Source organism: Notolepis coatsorum (genome assembly GCF_963971535.1).
Source record: "Notolepis coatsorum genome assembly, chromosome: 4".
NCBI classification, from domain to species: domain Eukaryota; kingdom Metazoa; phylum Chordata; class Actinopteri; order Aulopiformes; family Paralepididae; genus Notolepis; species Notolepis coatsorum.
In genome coordinates this window covers 90389358-90412123 of record NC_140168.1, presented here as the reverse complement: position 1 = coordinate 90412123, position 22766 = coordinate 90389358, and the positions used below count along the sequence as shown (strand labels likewise).

General features: G+C 42.9%; 1 protein-coding gene across 1 annotated transcript; it reads left to right on the top strand.

The window, feature by feature from the left end:
- On the top strand, positions 1 to 21850 carry cbx3a (chromobox homolog 3a (HP1 gamma homolog, Drosophila)). Its single transcript, XM_084313235.1, has 6 exons — positions 1 to 139; positions 1170 to 1225; positions 2086 to 2237; positions 7286 to 7445; positions 16966 to 17060; positions 19613 to 21850. The coding sequence occupies exons 2-6, from the start codon at positions 1214 to 1216 to the stop codon at positions 19737 to 19739; spliced, it is 546 nt and encodes a 181-aa protein (XP_084169361.1). The 5' UTR covers positions 1 to 139; positions 1170 to 1213; the 3' UTR covers positions 19740 to 21850.
- Positions 21851 to 22766: the final 916 nt, after the last annotated feature.

Genomic DNA, 22766 nt, shown 5'->3' with positions numbered 1-22766 from the left:
GCTGGTGCCACCACTACGAGCTAGTTTGCATTCCACCGTCACCACGCGGTCGCGGAGTCATTCGAGTGCCTTGTTGCAAAACAGCTTGTGTGCAGAGAGAGAGCATCACTCCGCAGTGTTTGCAAAGAACTACGATAAGGTACGTTAAAAGTAACATTGGCTAACAACTTAAACATCGTTTTAAACGTAATTGTGTATAGCTAAGATAATGCATTAACTGTTGTTGGGCTGAAAGGCAACCACAGGGCCATTAGCGGTAGTTAAAGAGTGGCAAGTTAACGTTAGGCCGCACCATCACAATACACACTCGAGTTGGGTTTAGTTAACATTGGTGTTATTATTACTAGATTAAGTTATTGGCTAGTGGGTGAGCCTTTAGTTAACTTAGTGTGATAGTCTTTAACTAATCGGCAAGTGCAAAAACAATGCTGGTTGTGCATTAATTCGCTCGTTTTGCACGAGTAAAAGTAAGCAGCTAGCGGAGCTCCAGGTTGTAGCCAGGCCACGTCCAGGTAGTTCATTGCCGACCTGCCCGCCATCTGAGGAACGTTATGTTGAGCTAGGAGTCGGACAAGTGTTATCGACACCAACTGCTAACTTTAGCCACTTTGTAAACGTTAACCTGTTTAACTACACCGGTGTGAACGTGATAATAACTTAAAGGAAACTCCAACATTTTGGGAAATTAGCTTATTTGCCATCTACCCTGTAGTTAGACAAGAAGATACATAACCCTTTTCTTCTCTGTGCATGCAGTAGGAGTAGGAAGACGCTCACCGTTAGCCTAGCTTAGCGTCAGTCACTGGAAGTGGGTTCCTCCATTAGCATATAGTTCCCAACGTCTTCCTACTCCTACTGCATGCACAGAGAAGGAAAAGGGTTATGCATCTTCTTGTCTGACTCCAGGGTAGATGGCAAATAAGCTAATTCCCCCCAAATGTTGGAGTTTTCCTAAGGCTACTACTCTCGCCTTGCTTGATAAAGTTGGCGCCAGTAAGAATTAATAATGTTAAAAGCTAAGTTTGGCGTCAGTGGGTTGAACCTTTTTAGTAAAGTTATTGGTTAAAAAGTTAAGTAAAACTGCAAGTGCATAAAGAAAGTTGGTTGTGCACCAAGCCGCTCTTTTTCTTGCACGATCATTAAAGTAACGTTTTTCTTCTTTTTTTTAGCACAACAACCAGCTTTGTATTTTCTCCTCCAGGAATTCGCCATCATGCCCCTCCAGGTAAGTTCCTGCAGCCATTGTTGATCTAGCCCGCCGTTTTGAGTAGCTAGGACGTACTTTTTTCTTTTAACGTGTTATCACCACCAACAGCTAACTTTAGCAACTAGTTAACCTAGTTATTTAAGTCAACATTACATTAAACGTTGCTTGACCGAGTTAACGTCAGTAAAGCGAATGTAGCTTTATTAAGCTAAACCAATTTGTTCTGCTGGGCCTTTGTTTTCGGTAGTAGCTTTTTAGGTCTTAAACTTTCGTTGTGTGCAATGTGCATCCATTTCGTGAAGTCTATCTCACGTTAGTTACCTCCTTTTCGTAATGTTAGCTTGGGAGACGTAACTTCTTCGACCCAACTTGTATTCCAGTGTTTTTTTTTGTGTGGGTGGTGATGAGTTAACTTCAGTCTGCTGTAAGGTGCTGCTGTAAGTGGTGTTTTTTTTAATAGTCGTCTACATGTTAAAATAGATGATCTGGTCAGTAACCTGGGTCTCCCAGTCCCCCTCTCTGCAGTAAACTAATCCAACCAGGAGAGAGAACTACACACTTGACAAAAATAAGAAATAACTAGTTTTGAGCAAATGTGTCCTTGAAACAAGTAAACGAATCTACCACTCCACTGCAGTAAGCACATTTGGCTTGGCAAGATTTCTTGAAATAAGGAAGAAAAAAAATATCTAGGGTTCTCTCCTGATTGGATAAAGTGGAAAGGGATACCAGCAAATGTATTTTGTTTACTGGTATACATACTCTCTATACCAGTGATGGCTGTTATTTTGACACTTATTTGAACAAAAAACACTTGCAGACCATTACATTCCTTCAGCTCATCTCGGGCCTCTGACCCAAACTTGTGTCTTTAACAGTCTAACATGGGCAAGAAGCAGGGTACGAAGCAGCAGAAGAAGGAGGTGACTACGCAGGAGGAGCCAGAGGAGTTTGTGGTAGAAAAGGTGGTCGACCAGCGCATTGTCAATGGAAAAGTAGAGTTCCTCCTGAAATGGAAAGGCTTTACAGAGTGAGTTCACTGCACCTGCCGAGCTGGAAGTGATTCCCTGGTATTGGGCGGGGTGTTATGCTTTGTCAATGCTGTGTGTAGCATGGTTCACTCTGCGTTGTGCATTTATGTGTATGAAAGAAACTGCTACAACCAGGTCAGGTCCAGTTTATCTGCCTCCTTCTGTGTTCAAAAAATCAAAGAAAACACATGAGCAATAACTCCTTCTGCACTGTGCTCCACATTGTCCTTAACAGTACTGTTCAGAAAGAGATGGAACAGCAAACAACACATTATATGTACACTTAAACCAATAAGTGTAACATAAACGTATATAAACTCAAAAAGAAGCTCGGAAATGTTATTTCGGCCGATTATTCCTCCTCTTTAACACATTGAGTGCCACGCCCCTTCCGGGAAGTGACCTGGCCTTGCCGTCCATTAACCCCATGTAAACGTAGTTGTACTTTGTAGAGCTAAACCTATATTTTATAGTAGGGCTATGGGTCTAATAACACTGTCGAGTCTCAGTGAGTTGCTTCCAGTCAACGTGCAAAAAAAAACGTTATTTTTTCATCCGTCCATTTCCGTTTTATACCGTTTTGAATATGAATATAGTTTGGTTGCTTCTGAGTAATTCCAGGGAAAAGACGCGAACAGCGTTTTTGTGTAATTCAATAAACACGTAATTTTTCGCCTGATTATCGGATCTTCCTGAAATCAATGCTAGATCATCATTATTATCCTTCCTCGTGCAAGCATGCAATGTGGTTTAGACCGGCGTGCCCCCCTCCTGCAACCCAACGGCAGACAGCCACACATAAAACACAGATAGCTTCAATCGCGGTAGAAATAAATATCTGGTCAACGCAAGATTTCATATATAGTGTCCTTACCCTGGTATCTGATGTAATGCAAAAAAAGATCTGATTGCCATTCCAGTTATCCACAGTGATCCTGTCTCCGCCGTTGTTGGGCATTGCACTTCAACGGGCGGGCGCGGTCAGTAGTCCAAACTAGGGGTGGACGGTATAAACGGTATGAATTTGCTCTACGGTATGGATTTTGACTATACCGTGTAACCGGTAGGGCAGCTCTAAAATAGCAATGACGTCATGTAACCACAGCGCGACTATTTCAATCACATTTGCCCCTAAAAATAGATCTAATTAGTCATAGATAATAGATATGTGCAAACTGGAAAAAGTTATTTAGGAGGCTTCGCGCAGTGGGCGTGTCAACACGCAATTGTCATTTCATAATAAACATATCACCGTGGCGCACAGCAAGTTTCAATTTCAGTTCCTGGCATTTTTAACCAGTGGAGAAAGGTAAGAGATCTTACCTATCGTTTTTCTTATATGAATTATGTAAGGTATAATGTATAGCGCCTCGGTATTTTAAACTCTGTCGGTCAATTATTTTGCGACAATGACCGAGTATAGCTATACATTATCCCGCTTATTACATGGCTAACTTACTAACAATATACCTAATTCATTTTACAAAATCGACAAGACGAGATCAAATGCACTGATTGAATGCAGTCAGCTGTGCATAATTATGCTGAGCAGCTTTCATGACTGCAATCGAAATGCTTGATTGCTCCCCACTTATTACATGGCTAACTTACTAACAAAAAAAATTAACAGCGTGGTCTCATTTCTGGTAATTTATTTGGACATAAAAAAAATTAACAGCGTGGTCTCATTTCTGGTAATTTATTTGGACATTTCCATTTATGGTGAAATTGGACCAGTTGAGGGGGGCGTTCGTCGGGACAATCATGTTCAGGCCCGTCTCTGTGCGCTCTGGTGGGGCTGGTTCAGGTCTTTCCGCACCTACAACACAAATAATATAACATACGTTTTCTATGCAACATATAGGAAAGGTAGGCATATCCTTGTACTGGGTTACTATAGCCTACTTACCAGCGTTTCTGTTCCCGGGGGAGGACACCACGGCTGGAGGACTGGCGCGTCCACTTTTATTTTGCGTACCTAAAACACATAATAGACATCAGTTTGCTGGCAATTTTGTGATGGCTGTTAAATAAATAGTAAGTAGGATGTTATAGGCATAGCACTCACCAGACAGGATATTGCTCCATTTCTCCCTGTCTGTGGTGGAGGGGGTCCAGTAGGACTTTAGACTTCCCTCGCACCTATGCCCGGTCACTGTCATGATCTCCCTGGTGTCGAGACCTGCCTCGGACAGGCGCTGCACGGCCGTGCTCCGCAGGCAGTGGTTGGTATAAAGCTGCGAGAGTCCGGCTGCGAGGCTGATGGTGGGCATCATTTGGCCTATATGATTATGCCCCATAGGCTCCTTGGAGTACCACACTGACTCGGTGTTTAATTCATGCTGTGGTCTCCTCAGCGGATGGTGGAAAAGGGCAGTAGCACAAGAGGGTAACAGGGAGAGATATTTTTTTAGACTGGCCACGGGACAGGTGGGGTCGCCGGGCGTTGAAAACATTGTTCCTCTGTACATCTCCTTGCAGGGATCCCTGGCGTCTTTGTGGTTTTTTGACTCAATGTTGTGAGTCAGGACAAAATATTCTTTTCCGTTCTCGTCTACTTTCAGCTGGAAGGAATCTCTTTTCATCTCCCTCGTTCCCTCTCGTCCCCTCCTGGCCAGCTGTAATTGAATGTCAAACCACACTTTGCGCACAAGTCCAGTCGCCGAAGTTGGTGCCAACACACTGGACGTGCGCAGGATGGCCATGTCCGCTGTGGTGATGCCAGGATGGTGTCGGCTGGTGTCTTGGCCATTTTTACGCAGCTTTTTAATTACGGACTTAAAGACCCCGTTACATGGCTCAAAAGAAGTACTCTTCATTGCATCCATTTTCGAAAAATGTCTGCAGATTCCTGCGCGCAGGGCCATGTAGCTTGCCACAGAGTAAGCCGCTCCTCTCGTTGTTTGAACGGATGCGTAAAATACGCGGAGTGCCTGGTTCAATTCTTCCGCGCTGACCTCTCCGTTCACATCTAGTGGTCTCTTAGTCTCCTTCAGCCAGTCCTGAAACACCCCCATTGCCCATACTGTACTTTTCTTGGTGTTTTTTTCATGTCGGTCCTCTTCAATTTGATCCACCTCATTTTCACAGACATCTCGATGTCTCTTAGTGCCTGTCTCCGTGGCTGCTTTTGCAACCTTAACGTGACCGGTTGTAATTGTTTTCGCTGTCTTACTTTTTTTTGCCGGGGGGACCATTCGTAATTTAAATCGAAATTAACGTCAAAGTCCTCAACACTGGCCATTGTGGATGTAACTTAAGCAGTAGTTTTGAAAAGTAGGCTATCGTCAGACTCACACACACTCCGCTGTCAGTGCGCGGCAGGTGTGTCTGATTGGCTGCACTGATGTGGGCTTGATTGCCAACAGCTGCGCACTGCGGTCATTATTGAAAAATCTGCGGTCATTATTGAAAAATAATGACCGCAGTCGGGGGGCTATTGACCAATCACAAGCAAGCATTTCGGCGAATGTGAAAACGCCATGTAATAATCTACGTTAATAAAACATACCTGGTGATCAACTACAGTTTGCTGTAAACATGATATGTGTGTAGTGTTATGATAACGACGGGAGGACGGCTGCAGCAGTGGATTTGCGAAATAGCATGCAGCTGCAGAGCCGCAGAGCCAGTGGCTCTTTCAGGTCTGGTCACAGGCCCGCTCAACAGCGCCCCCCCCACCAAACGGCTGAACGACCTGAAAGAGCCACTGGCTCTGCGGCTCTGCAGCTACATATGCTTCTAGCGAAATCCAGCCCCGCTGTTTGCAATGGGAGCAGCACGGAGTCTCGACTCGGGACTTATTTTATTTGGAATATAATTACTTTATACGCAAAAGTAGCCTATTTTTAAGTTAAAATATTATAAATATGCATGCCTTGAGGATGTCATTCTTTATATAGCCTGCCTATCGGGCAAAAAAAATGATTCTAACGGAAACACTGATACCGTGATATATACCGTTACCGTCTATGCTTCAAATTATACCGTGATATAAATTTTAGACCATACCGTCCACCCCTAGTCCAAACCATCCCTACAAACGTGTGTTTTGCTGGAGTGTTTAGGACCTGCCCCCACGCCGCAGCTCGGTAGAGAAAAGAAACTAACTCGTTTCTAACGGGGTGCAATAATGGCAGAAGGCGTTAGAGGGCGGTATAAGACTGTCTGCCAGCTCAGACACACTCTGAACAGTATGCACAAGGTGCCCCGCTGAATTATGTGAGAAATCTACGTGATAAAAACGTAGATCTATGTTTCCGGCACTCAACGATTGGGCGACAGAAACGTAGTTCTATGTGAACGGCATCAGAAGTGTTAATAATACCAATTGGTATTGTATTTTATATCTTTGCAAAGGCTGATTAGGCATAAAAGACATATTGTTTGGTTCCTGTTGGTTGTCAGTTAAGGCCATGGGTAGGTAAGGAATTTATTTTATTTATTAATTTCTTTTCCACGGCGACTATGGATAGGGAATTTCTTTATTTAATTAAAATGTTCACAACAACATGGATGCATGTACTCTGCCAGCATGTTTAATATCCATAATACTAAAGGTTTGACTAAGATTTTTATGAAACTTTATTGTAAATTTTTTTTAAAATAAATGTATTTTTATTTTTTACTCATAAAATATATTGGGTCGCACCTAAATCGGCAGGGTCGGTCGGCAACCGGAAACAACCCATTATCTTTTTAAGGCCCTAGTCACCTTTACAATGAGGTACAACTTTTAAGGATTGTGCATTCATGGAATAAGCAACACGGCTAACGGCTTTTTTTTTTTTTTTGCCAAAATCTACTATCATTTTGAAATGTTCAATTGTTTTTTCTGGTGAAGTAATCGCTATTGGGAATTATTCAGAGTGTGGGTTTAGTGTGACGTTAATGTCAATAAACCAAGTCAAGAAAATATGACTTAAGCTTATCTCGCTCATGGCGAGATTTCTCACTTAAGATGTTTGGTCCGCCAGAAAAAATTGAGAACCACTGGCCCTAACTAATATAGACTCAAACGGATTGTTTTTTTCTCCTCCTTCTTCAGTGCTGATAACACCTGGGAGCCAGAAGATAACCTGGACTGCCCAGAGCTGATCTCGGCCTATCTGGAATCCCAGAAGAACGTGGCGGAGAAGCCGGAGTCGGTCAAAAGGAAGCCCTCTACAGACGAGCCTGAGAGCGATGCGAAGAAGAAGAAGGATGCAGTGAGTTTGTTTTTGCTATAGGACTTTTTTTTTGTCGTTTAAAGGCCAACTTGCAGGTTAAACCCTACTCTTCAATTATGGGTAGTTTACATCATTGGTATCTAATTTCATTATTTATTCTTTTCCATTTGATGCCGGAAATGCCACTCAGAAAGGGTTAAAAAGGTCCACGCACGAATAACATGCACAAGCAAATCAAAAAGCTTATCAGACGCTAGCAGGGCCGTGACGTCTCGAGGCAACTTTCCCTACTTCTGATCCACTATAATGGAGTTTGACGAGTGCAGAAAGCTATTTCCTTGAGCCAAATGGACGCCATACAAGACTCAAATGGGTTTAATTATCGGATACTTTGATGGACCAGCTAGAACTGGTCAAAACAAGGTAGTTATAAGGTTTTTAATGTCGTAACAAAAGAACTACATGTACCACTAGGCAGCCTGTTCAGTACAGCAGCGCTACTAGTCTGTGGGCTGTCGCCTTATCCCCGGTTCATAGTATCAAGCTGGCTATCTGGCTCTGGCTAATGTTACCGCCCTAACGTTAGCATTATGTCTACTGTCGTGCATGTAAAAGTGTTTGGCGAACGAGTAAAATGAGCAGGTCCTCTTCTCAGACCTGTGGGGCAAAGCACTGCACGCATCATGCCGGCTAGCAAGCTACACGGCGTGGCATGTTTGATACGATAGTAGCCCCTCGGATAGCACTCGGTGCATCAGTCACGAAAGGGGCTACCACGATAGCTATTAGTTTAGCTAACTAACTTTAACGTTACAAGCTCAAACACCTTATAACTACTACTATTGTCGTGTCCATAAGTTCCCTGGCAGAATACTTGTGAGGACAAAGGTATACAAAGAGGAGAGAACTATTTTAAATCAGGCCATGTTAGGAGTTTGAGAATGCTGGCTACCAAGCTAGCTAACTTAGCTACTAACGTTATAAACTATACACAATATGTACAATGACACAATGATTTACATTATTACAAATATGGTAACGTGGTTGTGGCTTTTACAAATGGTGGTTAGCTTTAGAGATGAATGGCTATGATCACGGAGCAATAGTGTTAGGTGAAACAGACACTAGCTCCTCGGCTAGTAGTAGTAACAAGAAGGCTCTCTGCTTCCTCCCTGTGAAGAAACCCTCCCCAGCATGTCCAAATGACTACAGACCGGTGGCACTCACCTCTGTGGTCATGAAATGTTTCGAGAGGCTGGTCAAGGACCACATTTGTGCCTCCCTCCCCAGTGATATGGACCCTATGCAATTTGCATACAGGACAAACGGGTCCACCGACGACGCGGTCTCCCAGGTACTGCACAGCACCCTCTCGCACCTTGACCGTCCGTCAGAAGGGGGGCTATGTGAGACTGTTGTTCATTGACTACAGCTCAGCGTTCAACACCATAGTCCCCACCAGACTGGTGGACAAGCTGATCGAGCTAGGTCTGAGCTCCGCCCTGAGCGCCTGGGTACTGGACTTTCTGAGCGAAAGACCCCAGGCGGTCAGGGTGGGGGGTCAGACCTCCAACACCATCACCCTGAGCATCGGGTCCCCCCAGGGCTGTGTTCTGAGCCCCCTGCTGTACTCACTCTACACACACGACTGTGTGGCCAAGTTCAGCTCCAACTCCATAGTGAAGTTCGCAGATGACACGGTGGTGGGGCTGATCTCGGACAACGACGAGAAGGCCTACCGGGAGGAGGTTGAGGTACTGGAACGCTGGTGCCAGGACAACAGCCTGCTCCTGAACATTGGTAAAACCAAGGAGCTGATCGTGGATTATAGGAGAGGACAGCAGGAGACGCACACACCACTGATGATTAACGGGGCTACCGTGGACAGGGTGAGCAGCTTCAAGTACCTGGGGGTCCACATCTCAGAGGACCTGACATGGTCAACACACATAGACACAGTAGTAAAGAAGGCGAAACAGCGTCTCTACCACCTGAGACAGTTAAGGAAGTTCAGAGTATCGGGGAAGATACTCCAGTCCTTCTACTCAGGAGCTGTAGAGAGCATCCTGACCGGAAACATCACTGCCTGGTATGGAAACAGCACGGCACAGGACAAGAAGGCCCTACAGAGAGTGGTGCGCTCAGCCGAGCGTACCACAGGTATTGCACTACCCCCCCCTGCAGGTTCTATACAACAAGAGGTGCAAATCCAGAGCCTGCAGGATAATGAAAGACCCTCACCACCCCAATAACAGCCTGTTTCAGCTGCTGAGGTCAGGCAGACGCCTGCGAACCCCAGCTACTAGGACAGAGCCGCTTAGGCTCAGCTTCTTCCACCAGGCCATCAGAGCCATGAACAATGAACATTGAGTGCTCAGAACATTGAACTGTCCACACACAAGCACACATGAACACACACACGACACGCACACTGTGCACGCTCACACACGAGCAGCCACTTAACACTTTAACATGAGCGGGCACACACTCATGTCGCACACACGCACACTTATGGCCAAAGGAAAGGACACTTTAAATTAGAATAACAGGAACCGTGTATTGCACTACCAAAGCTAACTAGCATGTCCCACATGCTCTGTAAATAACTATGTACAGATACCTGCACAATGTTGTTTCCTTCTTTTGATTCTATTATATGTACCACTGTATTGCACATCGTTGCGGGCAAGACCACCCGCATTTCATTGTATACCTGTATGCCGTGACAATTAAAACTCTTGACTTGACTTGACTTGACTTGACTCTCAGAGCCCCTGCTGCCCTGCACCTCGTGTGACGTCAGCATTAAGATGACACACGCACGCTATGAAACATGGATTAAAATATGCATGTGCGTTGTGGTTTGGTCGACAAAATGTTTGATAAAAACTAGAGTTGTTCCGATACTGCCTAAAATGCTGGTATCGGCATCGGCGAGTACACGTAAATTCTAGCCTCCGATCCCATGATGTAATTTATCTCCTGCGGAGAGTGAGGATTATAAAGTGTGATGCTGTGTCATTTTAACAGCAGATACACTTTCTTAAATTCCATTGTCCCCGACAGTGCGGTGTGACGGGGAGCTCGGACGGGAATCGGGATGTGTTTGGCTGGTGTTATGATAGCATTAGCTGGAAAGATAGCTAGTTGGAACAACATCCGCTTTTAACGTTACATCAAATCAGATGATCGCCTGTCCTTTCTCCAGGACCTAACACTGTCCGTGACCGTCTATCAACAATAATGCACCCACGGTGAATTGTATTTAAGTTAAGTAGCTACGGACTAGCGTTAGCTGACTATTACTAACGTTATCTTAATGGCAATGCGGGAAGACGAGCTAGGTCAGTTAGCTTAGCTTGATAACGTTACCGTGTCTAAAGTTGGTGCTATTCACATAATCCAGCAATAATGGCTGCAGACCTGCAAGCAAAGTACAGCAAGTGCCAAAGGATAAGAGTCTGAGGCAGAGTTTCAAAAGAGAATGTTGAATATTTATTTTGCATCAAAAATCACAACATGAACGTTCTATCTGCCACTAGCTTACAGACTGAATAGGGTATATCTGCAGAGCCACTGAGTAGCGAGTGCAACACCGTTTAATGTCCGTGTGGATCATTGGAGTAGGGTATATCTGCAGTGCTGCAGCCCATACTCATTGATTAATGATACTAATACAAATCTATACAATCACCTGTTGTTGAATAAATACTATACGTTCTAGTTATTACTAAAAAAAACAGTATAACAGTATCTGGAAAAAAAAAAAAAAAGTATAATTTATATAATTTTTTTTTTAATTCTTTTTTTATGCACTGGTATCGGATAAATATCGGTATCGGCCGATACCCAAAGCTTAGGTATCGGAATCGGATCGGAAAGGGAAAAATGGTATCGGAACATCTCTAATAAAAACGCTAAAACTGGGTCAATTTAGATAATTCCCCCACCCCCCCCCCCCCCCCCTTCATGAAAGTCAGCGTTGGCCTAGTCGCATTGTTTATTGAACAAAAATACAACCGGCAAGTTGGCTTTTAACTTATAATTTCCTAGGCCTCTTCAAAGTTAAAAAGGTCACCCAAGTGACCACATCACACATGGCTTGATTCGATTAGATTCAAATGTATTGTCATTGCGCAAGAATTGTACAATGAAAAGAAGCTGGCATCTAATCTAACCAGAGTAAATGTAACAGTATTAATAATATTACGATGTACAAGTGCTTAAATGTAATATATCTCATTGTATGGTCTAACTGTAGGAGTATGTATAAGATCTTCCTTTATTGATCCCCTTGGGTATTGGATATATACAGATATAGATATAATATTTACAGGTATGTGACCAGGGATTTATGCAGATACCCAAACAGTTGTACATGTATATAGTACAGTATTATAGTACATGGCTATCACTTCTATGTAAACGGTAATATATGGGTAGACTATAGGATGAGGTAGGTAGTTATGAATACAGTGCAAGGCAGTTGTAGACAGTGATGGCAGTAGATGAGTATATATTGAGTATAGTCAACAGAGTTCAGAGTAAACTAAATGGTGGAACATCTGAGATTGTGGTTTAGGTTACCACCAATGATTTAGGTTTGGGCAATGTGCAAAATATCACTATTTTTCTTAGTTATGACTGTATAACAGTATTTGTTTTTCAGTACAAATTGGCATGCGATTAGGGATGCCACTGAGAACATTTTCCCGGTGACACGGGACATTTTACAAGATGGCGCTCAATATCTAGAACAATATCGTTGTGTAACCTGTCATCTACTGGAGCCTTTCTTCCCCTCCATGAAGTGGCGTTTACTTTGATACTCTGCTGCTGTGTGTGCTGACTGAGCTCACCTTCAGTTTATAATGTTGTCTAAGTAAACACTGGTGGGCAAGTAATGTACTTGAGAACTTTTATTTCAAATGCACACCACAACTACATTGGACCAGTCACAGTGGACAGACCACATGTGGTGTTTTATGTGTTTTATAGCACAAGTACTAGTTTTCAACACTAGTCCATTGAGGCTTTTCTAAAAGATGGAATAAAGTGAATAGTATAATAATACAGAATTAAAACCACAAATCGGAACATAGTTACCAGAACAAGAGTCCATGATCAAAACAACAAAACTAGTCCGCATCTACATAATGTGAGCACTGCTGCTTTGATTTCAGCCATACTTTTAGTCCTCTGTTGAAGACGTTGGCATTGGACTCCAGTTTTAAGCCAACAGAGAAGGCAGACTTGGTGGACTGGATGTCTGAACACGGTGAGGGCTAGTCAGACGATGCAGCACCTTGCCGTGTGTTGATGTGGAGGGGCCATTTATCTGACATACAAGATACTTTAATGCCACACAACTAGGGCTGTCTTAAATACTTCGAAGCTTCGTTCGCTGGCACAAGCTTCGAACATAAAAAGAAAATAGAAGTTTATTATATTTTTCTTTTTCAATTTTTTTTTTTTTTTACTTCAATTTGTGTGCATGGGGCCATTGGGTGGGGCCGGGGGACGAATACACTGGAGGAAAGTAACCCAGCTCAGCACTGCCCAAATTATATCATCACTATTGCCTGTTTGAAGTACACTCATTTGAGTAGTGGAAAAGGGGTAGGATTAAATAAGTGTATACTTCTTCCTACTCCTTTTCGAACATGCAGATTGAGTTGTTTTTTCTCTTTTGTTATTGTTTGTTTTCATTGCATGTTCGAAATAAAGACTTCAAATCAAATAAAAAAAAAAAAAAACATACACCTACATGCCTTGTAGAATTCCACACATAAGAAAGAAAGATACTGGGATGAATAAACAAAATGGGAAATAAAATGTATGCAATGCAATACATAAATAAATATGAATCTCCATATATGAAATGGAACATTTAGATAAGGTGCTACTGAGATGTTTTGGTGAGTTCTTTGTTTTTTTGTGGAAGTAGCCCTTAAAAATGCATGAACATTCACTGATAATTGGTCTGTAGTGGAGTCTACAAGGTCTACATTGCCGGACCATGTAGAATCCGGACCTTGTAGACTGACATAATTCTGTGCATAGTTTATTCTACACAGGCCATATTTAAAATAATCAATCTTACTTCATTCATCTTAAACATTCTTGATTTGGGGGATTGGTAGTTCCCATGAAATCTGAAGTTAACGACAACAGCGATCCACCTTGAATTAAATCACACAGCCGAGTGAAACCTTGTTGGCTGCATCACAGTCACGAAAGGGGCTACTTAATTAATTAATCCAATCCACTTTATTTATAAGCACATTTAAAAACAACAAAGTTTACCAAGTGCTGTACAAGTCCCACAACATAATTTTTTTAAAATAATTATAAAGCTTCGAATTAAAATCTAAGCTCGGCCCCGAAGCTTCGATTGCCAAAAAAAGCTTCGAAGGTCAGCCCTACACACGACTATGGTTGGTGGTATCGTTTTCGGTACAGCATGTTATTAAAGCACTGGAACATCAACATGGAACATCAAACGCCCACCTCCCAATCCCCACAATAAATACATACAGGACAGTCGCATATAACAAGTGTCAGTTAGATTCAGTTCATGTTCACTTCACTTGTCTGTGCAAGGGGGGGGCGGGCCAGGGTGAGCTTTTTAACTTTTGTCCCTGCGTTGTCTGATTAAATTTGAATGAGCCCCAACACAGACATATATTTTTTATGTTATCTTAACACATCCTGCGCCAAGAACGAGTTACGCCGTTTTTGCCCACCATGCGTTGAACGACTTACACCGTTTTTGCGATCAATATTTAATTTTTTCGCCATGACATTCATAATTCATCCAGCCAACCTCCGGACTCCAGCGGGACCCTGTATGAGATTGCAACGCCTCAATACCGCCGCCTGGTGGATCGTCGCCAAAACCGGAAGTGCCTATCGGTGCGTCGAGGAAATCCCTCCGGCAGTGATATCTTGTTACGTGGCTCCAGACAAACACTATAGTGCATTTGGATCTCTTTCTAAACGTAATAATCTATATGATTTCTGCGTTTATTGTACCATACAAACCGGAAATGGATGTAGGAGATCGGCGTCAAATAATTGGGATCTTTTTCCTCCAGTCTCATCGGCGAACGGTAGGGATGCCCCCCGGACCCCGGTTTTAAACGGGAACCGGTTCTATATTAGAAAATACCGGAGTATTTATAAGCTCTGACGTCCTCGGTACTGCTATCGATACTCTAGAGAAATTATTATTATTATTATTATTATTATTTAAAAGTTGCGAACGATCCTCTCTCTGTCTCTGCACGAGAAGCGAGCCGCAGCCAGCGAGTCTCCTCGCGAGTCGCTCGCTAGTGCTACACATAGACATACGGGTCCTACATACGGGTACTCCTTAATGAAAGTGTCCCCGACGCCCCGTGCTATAGCGCTCTGCACACAGACAGCAGCTCTGCATGCACTGAGTCGTGATCATGGCGGATAGAGCGAAGCGTTCTAAAGTATGGATATACTTTACAAGGGTCAATGCCGACAATGCACGTTGCCACAAGTGCAACAAAACATTTGCCAGTAAGGGTGGCAATACGAGCAAATCAATTTATCAAAACATCTGTTGGCAAAACATGATATTAGTGTGCAGAAATGTGCGTATTCGACTGCCTTGCGCGCAGTGTTCCATCTGCATCCACTGCAGCCGTAACCGTAAGCCAAGATACGGAGTTGCCTAGGCTAATAACGAATTATTACAAATAGGCTAATAAACAAAACAATTGTTTAGCTACAAATACTACAATCTAAACTTTTTATAGATCGTCAAGCTGAGGCGTCAGCCACTATGTCCCAGGCCAGTGAGCCCAGGGCCACCACACATCCTCCTCCTCTACCTCCCTCCACCACCCAAAGTCCTTTCTCCCTAGCAGCTAGAGGAAGGATGACAGAGGATAGGGTGAACGAGTGTCACAGTTCTGTTAGCCTTTTGCATTTGTTGTTTATTATAAAAAGTCTATAATTCAGAGTCAGACACATTTAAAACATTGTTGCTGCTGTTGCTGAAGAAATTATATTAATTTATTATATTTATTTATAAAGTTATATAAAAGAACATTGCTGTTGCTGAAGAAATTATATTTATTTATAATACTTATTTATAAAGTTGTATTTATAAATAATAAAGCAATGTTGATTCTGTTCTTAATTAATTGTCTTTTTTTCTTGCAAAAAAAGAACCAAAAAGAACCGATAAGAGTATCGATAAAGTACCGAACCGTTAAGCAGTATCGATAAGAGTAGTAGTATCGATAAAATCCTAACGATACCCATCCCTAGCGAACGGTAAGCGGACAGTAATGTTATTTTCAGCCCGATTGTTTATTCATTTCACTGCAAACCATCTGATCAATATATCAACCCATACTAAATAAAGCCGTTACTGACTATCAAGGAATTATAAACGACCCCCCCCCCCCCCCCCCCTTCCTTCACGCATGATGAAGCATAATGTATACCGATCAAATACATTTGAATTTTTTTATATAGCGTGTATAGGAAAGAAACGCCAATCGATAATCTATCATATGCGTCGGGGCCTATAACTCGTTTTTGGAATTACTGCTATACTGTCTAAAAACACTTATATTCTAGACGGTATTAACAACAATGTGTGAATGAAAAAATATAACGTTCCCACATCCTGAACGATAGATAATCGATGTTGAATGGGCCATAGTAATGTCAATATAGCAATAAAATTAAAAAAGTTATAGCCCTGCAAAGAAGGTAAACATCTCCATAGGCTTTCAATGGTGGCAGACTGGGTATATTGATGGATATAACCCATGGCGCCCAATGTGTTAAATGATCATGGTGCCTTTTGATTAAAAATGTTCTTACTTGGGCGGTTAGGTGGCCGAGCGGAGATTGCGTTCGTCACCAGCCCCGGAGCTGAGCTGGATTTGCCTGTTCGAATCCAGCTCACAGCTCCGGGGTTGTCACCAGCTTGGCTGGCCGTCTGCACTGATACAATTGGCTGTATCAGAGGGTGGGAGAAGCTGGCGGGGTGGGTCCGGGTCGTTGTAAACAGCGACTCCTACAGTTCGGTCGGGGCGCCTGCTAAGCGCGGATTGGACGTGAGGGGGATAGTGTGGTCCTCCCACATGCTACGCCCTCTCAATGAGAATCCGCGCTGCCAGGTGAAAAGAAGCGGTGATTGGCTGGACGTGTGTCGGAGGAAGCACGTGGTAGCCTCCACTCTCCCAGATGATCTGACTGGGGGGTAAGTGCGCAGCGACCAGGAAGGGACTGGGAATTGGCATACGACTAACATTGGGATGGGAGAAAATCGGTGGAAAATGGAGGGGGGAAAAGACCAATAAAAAAAAATTCTTACTTTTTCATACTTGTATACTTATTATTATACAATTTTTTAAATAAATGTAAAATTATACATGTACATATATTATTTTTTATGTATTGTGGACTACAGTGTAGGAGGAGTTCACACCGTTGCATTGATCCATGAATGCTATACCTGTTGTGTTGGTTATGTGCGCCAGTCTTGACTAGTGTTTTTCTGTTTCAGCCAGAGAAGCCCCGTGGCTTTTCCAGGAAGCTTGAACCAGAGAGGATCATCGGTGCGACGGACAGCAGTGGAGAGCTAATGTTTTTGATGAAATGGTGGGTCTTTTTTGTCTATATGTAACCACGCTCTCTTCTGCCTCTATGTAACCACGCTCTCTTCTGCCTCTATGTAACCACTAGGGATGCACCGAAAATTCGGCTACCGAAAATTATCGGCCAAAAATGGTTAAAAAGGCTCTTTCGGCTTTCGGCCGAAAGGGTTTTAGCACCGAAAATATATGACCGAAAGTCAAATAACGTGTTGTTGTGATGACTACAGACATACCGGTAGCATCATAGATATCTATGGTAGCATGCGCAACATGTAACGTGAGCAGCTTGGCAGCTCTTCCTGCATTCTACAGCCTGTGATAACTAACTCCTCTTGGGAGTAGGGATGCCCCCCGAAACCCGGTTCTAAACTAAATTCGAAAAAACCGGAGTATTGATCAGCTCCGACGTTAACGGTACTGCTATCAGTAGTCTAGGAGCGGATTAGCTACGGAGCTAACAGTGTACCATCCACCTGCGATGCAACGGTGGCAGCAACAGTGGACACTGAGTAATGTTAACGTTATGACGAGTTCATACTACACTACACTACACGTATGAACTCGACATAATGTTAACGTTACTCCGTTTAAATGAAGTGTTTAATTAGCAGCAATCCGTTGTTGAAAATGTATCGTTAAACCGAAAATGGAAATGCGAGGACAGGAAGTCGTCATCAATCGTTGTAGTCTTTTAGTCTTAACAGTCTGGAATTAATGTATGCATTCAAAAGTGCTGAATAAATGTTTTATGGGCCCATAATAGTGATTATTAATATTATTTAAGTTAAGTTTAGCCATAATCATGTCTTTTGCCATAATCGGCTAGCTAAAAAAAAAAAAAAAACATATATATATATATTAATCATTTTCGGCATTCGGTTTCGGCCAAGAATTTCCCATTCGGTGCATCCCTAGTAACCACACTCTACTCTGTGACCTCTATATGTAACCACACTGTAGTCTCTTCTGCCACCTCTATATGTAACCACGCTCTCTTCTGCCTCTATGTGTAACCACACTCTACTCTGTGACCTCTATATGTAACCACTCTAGTCTCTTCTGCCTCTATATGTAACCACACTCTCTTCTGCCTCTATATGTAACCCAGGGCTGTACGTTAACTTTTTTTGCACATAGCACTGGTGCTACAGAGGTTGATAGTTTTGTAGCACAGGCCAAAATCTTGTAGCACAGGCCAAAATCTTGTAGCACAAGCGTAAAACGTGTTATATTTGTAACAGTCACAAATGTGCCTATTGTATTTGTGTTATTTAGTTGCAGTGCCATGTCTGGCTGTCATTTTCATGCTGACAAGTTGACGTCACACAGCCAGACACTATACGTGTAAGGAATTATGGGATTTGGTGTTGGATGTATGGACTAGGGGTGGGAATCGCCAGTTTCATCACGATACGATATCGATTCTTTGGACAACGATACGATATTTGCCGATATCTGCCACGATACGATGCAGGTGCCTGCAATCGATATGAGACTATATCATAAGCCCATTTAACACAATCAGTAACATTTAGATCAACTCAAAAAAGGTAACGAAAATATAATTTGAGAAAAATTTATTTAGCTCTTCCAGACATTTAAATGAAAAAACAATCTACCGGTATTGTTTTTAATACAAATATACCTCCTGTTCACTGTAAAGTGCCACGTTTTGATGTATTGAGATTTAAACTTCAAGTAATTTTTTTTGGAACTCACAACACGCAACCTTCCTCTCCCAAACCGTTTCTACAATTGTTATATGTTGCATGATGATCATGAATTAATTTATTATTATTATTATTATTTTTTATATCAACATTATCTGTCCATCCTCAGTAATCCTCAGTTTACTATAATATACTCCTGACTTCGTCGTCTTTCCAAACGCACACACAGAAAGGGAGAGTGCCCCTTTCCCTTTCTGCTGTTCTCTCTATGGCTCTGCCTCTGATCAGGATTAGCTTGTTAGCTTATGCTAACGTAACGTTAATTTCGGGCGATGTGGGCATAAAGGAATGGCGATGATGCAAAGCATTTTCGGTGCATCCCTATATGTAATCACTCTTCTACCACCTCTATATGTAACTCCGCTCTCTTCTGCCACCTCTATATGTAACCCCTCTCTAGTCTCTTCTGCCACCTCTATATGTAACTACACTCTCTTCTGCCACCTCTATATGTAACCACACTCTAGTCTCTTCTGCCACCTCTATGTGTAACCACACTAGTCTCTTCTGCCACCTCTATATGTAACCACACTCTAGTCTCTTCTTACTCTATATGTAACCACACTCTAGTCTCTTCTTACTCTATATGTAACCACACTCTAGTCTCTTCTGCCACCTCTATATGTAACACTCTAGTCTCTTCTGCCACCTCTATATGTAACCACACTCTAGTCTCTTCTGCCACCTCTATATGTAACCACACTAGTCTCTTCTGCCACCTCTATATGTAACCACACTCTAGTCTCTTCTGCCACCTCTATATGTAACCACACTCTAGTCTCTTCTGCCACCTCTATATGTAACCACTCTCTTCTTGGCTCTACAGGAAAGAGTCAGACGAGGCGGACTTGGTCCCAGCTCGGGAGGCCAACACCCGCTGCCCGCAGATAGTCATTTCCTTCTATGAGGAGAGACTGACCTGGCATTCCTGTCCCGAGGATGAGTCAAAGTAGTAACCTCACCCCCCACCCCCCTTTCTGTTCCCCATAGCCCCCGCCTCCTCCCTAACTCCCCGGCACACTCTGGCCCTTTTCATCCCTGCCTTTTTATTGAAGGACGGATACTATTCATGTCTCTCCTACCATTTTCTTTTGTTTTGTTCTTTTATGGATCTACAGGATGTTGTTTGTTCATGTCGGACACGGGGGAAGGTGATATTGTTGTATGCAATTTCCGTAGGATGACGATAATGTGGTGTTAACGGCAAAATGGGATAGTGGGTGGGAGGGTTGCAATGGGTTTATTTTCCTCTTCACTTTGTGAGATTTGAAGCAGGCGCGTGCACAGGTGGGTGGGGCCAAAGGGCTTGAGCCCCTGCCACTTTGCCCAAAGTGCCATTTTTCCGTTTACGTGTTTTTTATTGTTTTATTTTTTCAGTGTTCAAATAAAGTTATTTTAATCATTAAAACAGGCCAGACTGCCTTTCTTACAAATAAGGGGTAGTTTCATTAAACTACCCCTTATTCTTCCCCCATTGCCCGAGGTACATTGCCATGGGAATCGCCACTTTGACCTAACTGTAATTCATCATAATTCTCACCTTTGTGAACCTATCCCTTACCTCATCCACTCCCACCCTGTACACACGTCCTATGGGATCTAGACTCCACCAATCCGATCTAGACTCTAAACACTATAACCCTTTCATATAAGCTCAAATGTCAGTAGACGGCTGCCCCTAAATAATGAGAGAAATGTTAGCGCTGAGATTTTAATGGGGTGAAAACTACCCAAATCAAGAAATGCGTGTTATTTCCATGGCCTTGGAACGTTTTCAAAATTATTTGTGAACATGAGCCTCTTAATTCCAAAGCCAGAAACCAGATAGATAAGACTCACCCTTGATGATGTCATCGGGTATGATAGTCTGGAGCGCCTCCATTGACGATGGATGGGAGATTGCTTTTGTAGACAAACGGAATGTTTTCACTTTTTTATACAAAAAAAAATCTGCTTAATTTTATAGTAGTGTTCTAATTTCTTACCCGTATACACGGAACACTCCTCACGGTGAGCCTCCTGCGTCGTCTGGAGCGGCATCTGTCTTTATACCTGATGACGTCACAAATCTGAGTTTGGGAGTTTTGTTCATGTTCACTTAATATCTTTGGACCGTCTTAAGACCATAGAAATCATTATTAAATTGGACAGCGTCCCCCTTTTTTTCTTTTATTATTAATGGATAGCTTCCCATCCTAAACTAGCACCTGATCAATACATGCAGTAAGTAAGAGCCTTTCCACCGTGATGAAGAGACACTTTCTGCTAAGTAAAGGGAATGTGGTTAGGCCAGTGGCGGTGGATGATGTTCCTTGAGCCCCCCTGCCCTCCTAATAGTGTGCGCACGTCCTTGGTTTGTAGCAATAATAGCTGCTAACTGTACCCACGGCTTCAAATATCACAAAGTTGATGGTTGCTGATGTGTTTTTAGCTCCTACGGTGAAGCGTTGTGAACCTCTGTTCGGCACAGACCTTGCATTTGGCAAGTCCTGTATGTTTAGTTTTTTTAGGGATTCTGAACTACCGCCTCAGAAGGGGAAAATGCTGACAAAGTGACAACATGACTTAGGCGCTGCCATCAGTCTGAAGTGTTTGTGGTGGTTTATGTAGGATCGGTTAGAGTCCTTTGCACAAGCCATTCCTCGTACTACCTCTGGCTAGTTGGCCACAAACCACTGCAAAGTCAATGGGGTCGAGCTTCTATCTGTACAAGCTTGACTCTAGCTTCACTGACCCCCCCCCCCCCCCCCAGTGCTCACCAAGTTTGTCTCAGTGAGCGCCAGTCAGCTCGTACCGACTGGGGGCTCGACCACATTGAGTTTGTGCCCAACTATCTGGAGCTAGTACAAGGGATGAGCATGGATTGTGCTGAGAAAGGACTACCGATAAATGTCTTTATTGGTAAGAAATTAAGCCATGGTTATAAAAAAGTTCAAATAAAAATGTGTTACCCTTCCCCTTAGTCACACAAGAATATTTTGGTTTTCTTTTTTTCCTTTTTTTCCTTTTCTATTGCTGTTACATACTTGAATGTAGACATAAATAAAGCAGATGTACATTCCCACTTGTAAATAGTTTCTTTTGAGTCGCCCAATAAAGGTGTTATGCTTCATTTTACCCACTCCTTACTCTAATCTTTGCAAGTACATTTAGTGCCCCTTATTTCTGTAATTTGGTAATGTAGGGCAGTGGTTTTCACACTGCAGGTCCCTCCCTGGTGGGCGGCAGCACGACACTGCAGGTCCCTCCCTGGTGGGCGGCAGCACGTGGCACGAGGACAAAAGCTCCTATTTAGATCAATTGTGAACGGCAGCCATTTCCCTCTTACGTCATCCTCAGATTGTGACCCTAGTTTGACCTGTGCCCCTCTTCCCTCCCATAGAAATGTTTTAAGGATTAAAAACTGGATTGTCCAGGAAAGGGATCAGTTATTAATTATTATGGGTTATTATGAAAACTTCTGTGTACTGGATATTCTTCAACCTTGTCTAATTACATGGTGGTTTGCGTGAACAGGACCTCTACCTTTTCTCCCCATGTCCTGTTTTATACGAGAAGACTAATTAATCAAATGAAAATAAAATAAAATATTTGTACGGCCCGACAACACACATTAATGTCCCCATGGGCCGGACACATCTTCTTTAAACGAGTCAAGAAGAAACGTCACAATAAATCGAGGACAACCACCATGAAATCCAAAATGTAATGTTAGATAAATCAATAAATTCAACATTCCCAGACATGAGATGCATGGTCCATCTTCATTCACCCCTTTATGAGTTTGTCCTGTTCAGTCTGAGCACATGATGCCCATGGGTCGGGCTGAAGTGAAGAGGGACTGCTGAGATGTCTCCTGCCTCGTCCCTTTGTTAACCTTTTCACTGCGACAATACATAAGGGTAACCCTTTCACTGCCACACTACAGAAGGTTAACCTTTCACTACCACACTACAGGCGGTTAACAAAGCTGTCGTATC

Coding starts and splice junctions, on each gene's coding strand:
- cbx3a (XM_084313235.1), top strand. Junction 2,238..7,285: donor AAATGGAAAGGCTTTACAGA/GTGAGTTCACTG, acceptor CTCCTTCTTCAG/TGCTGATAACACCTGGGAGC. Junction 7,446..16,965: donor CGAAGAAGAAGAAGGATGCA/GTGAGTTTGTTT, acceptor TTTCTGTTTCAG/CCAGAGAAGCCCCGTGGCTT.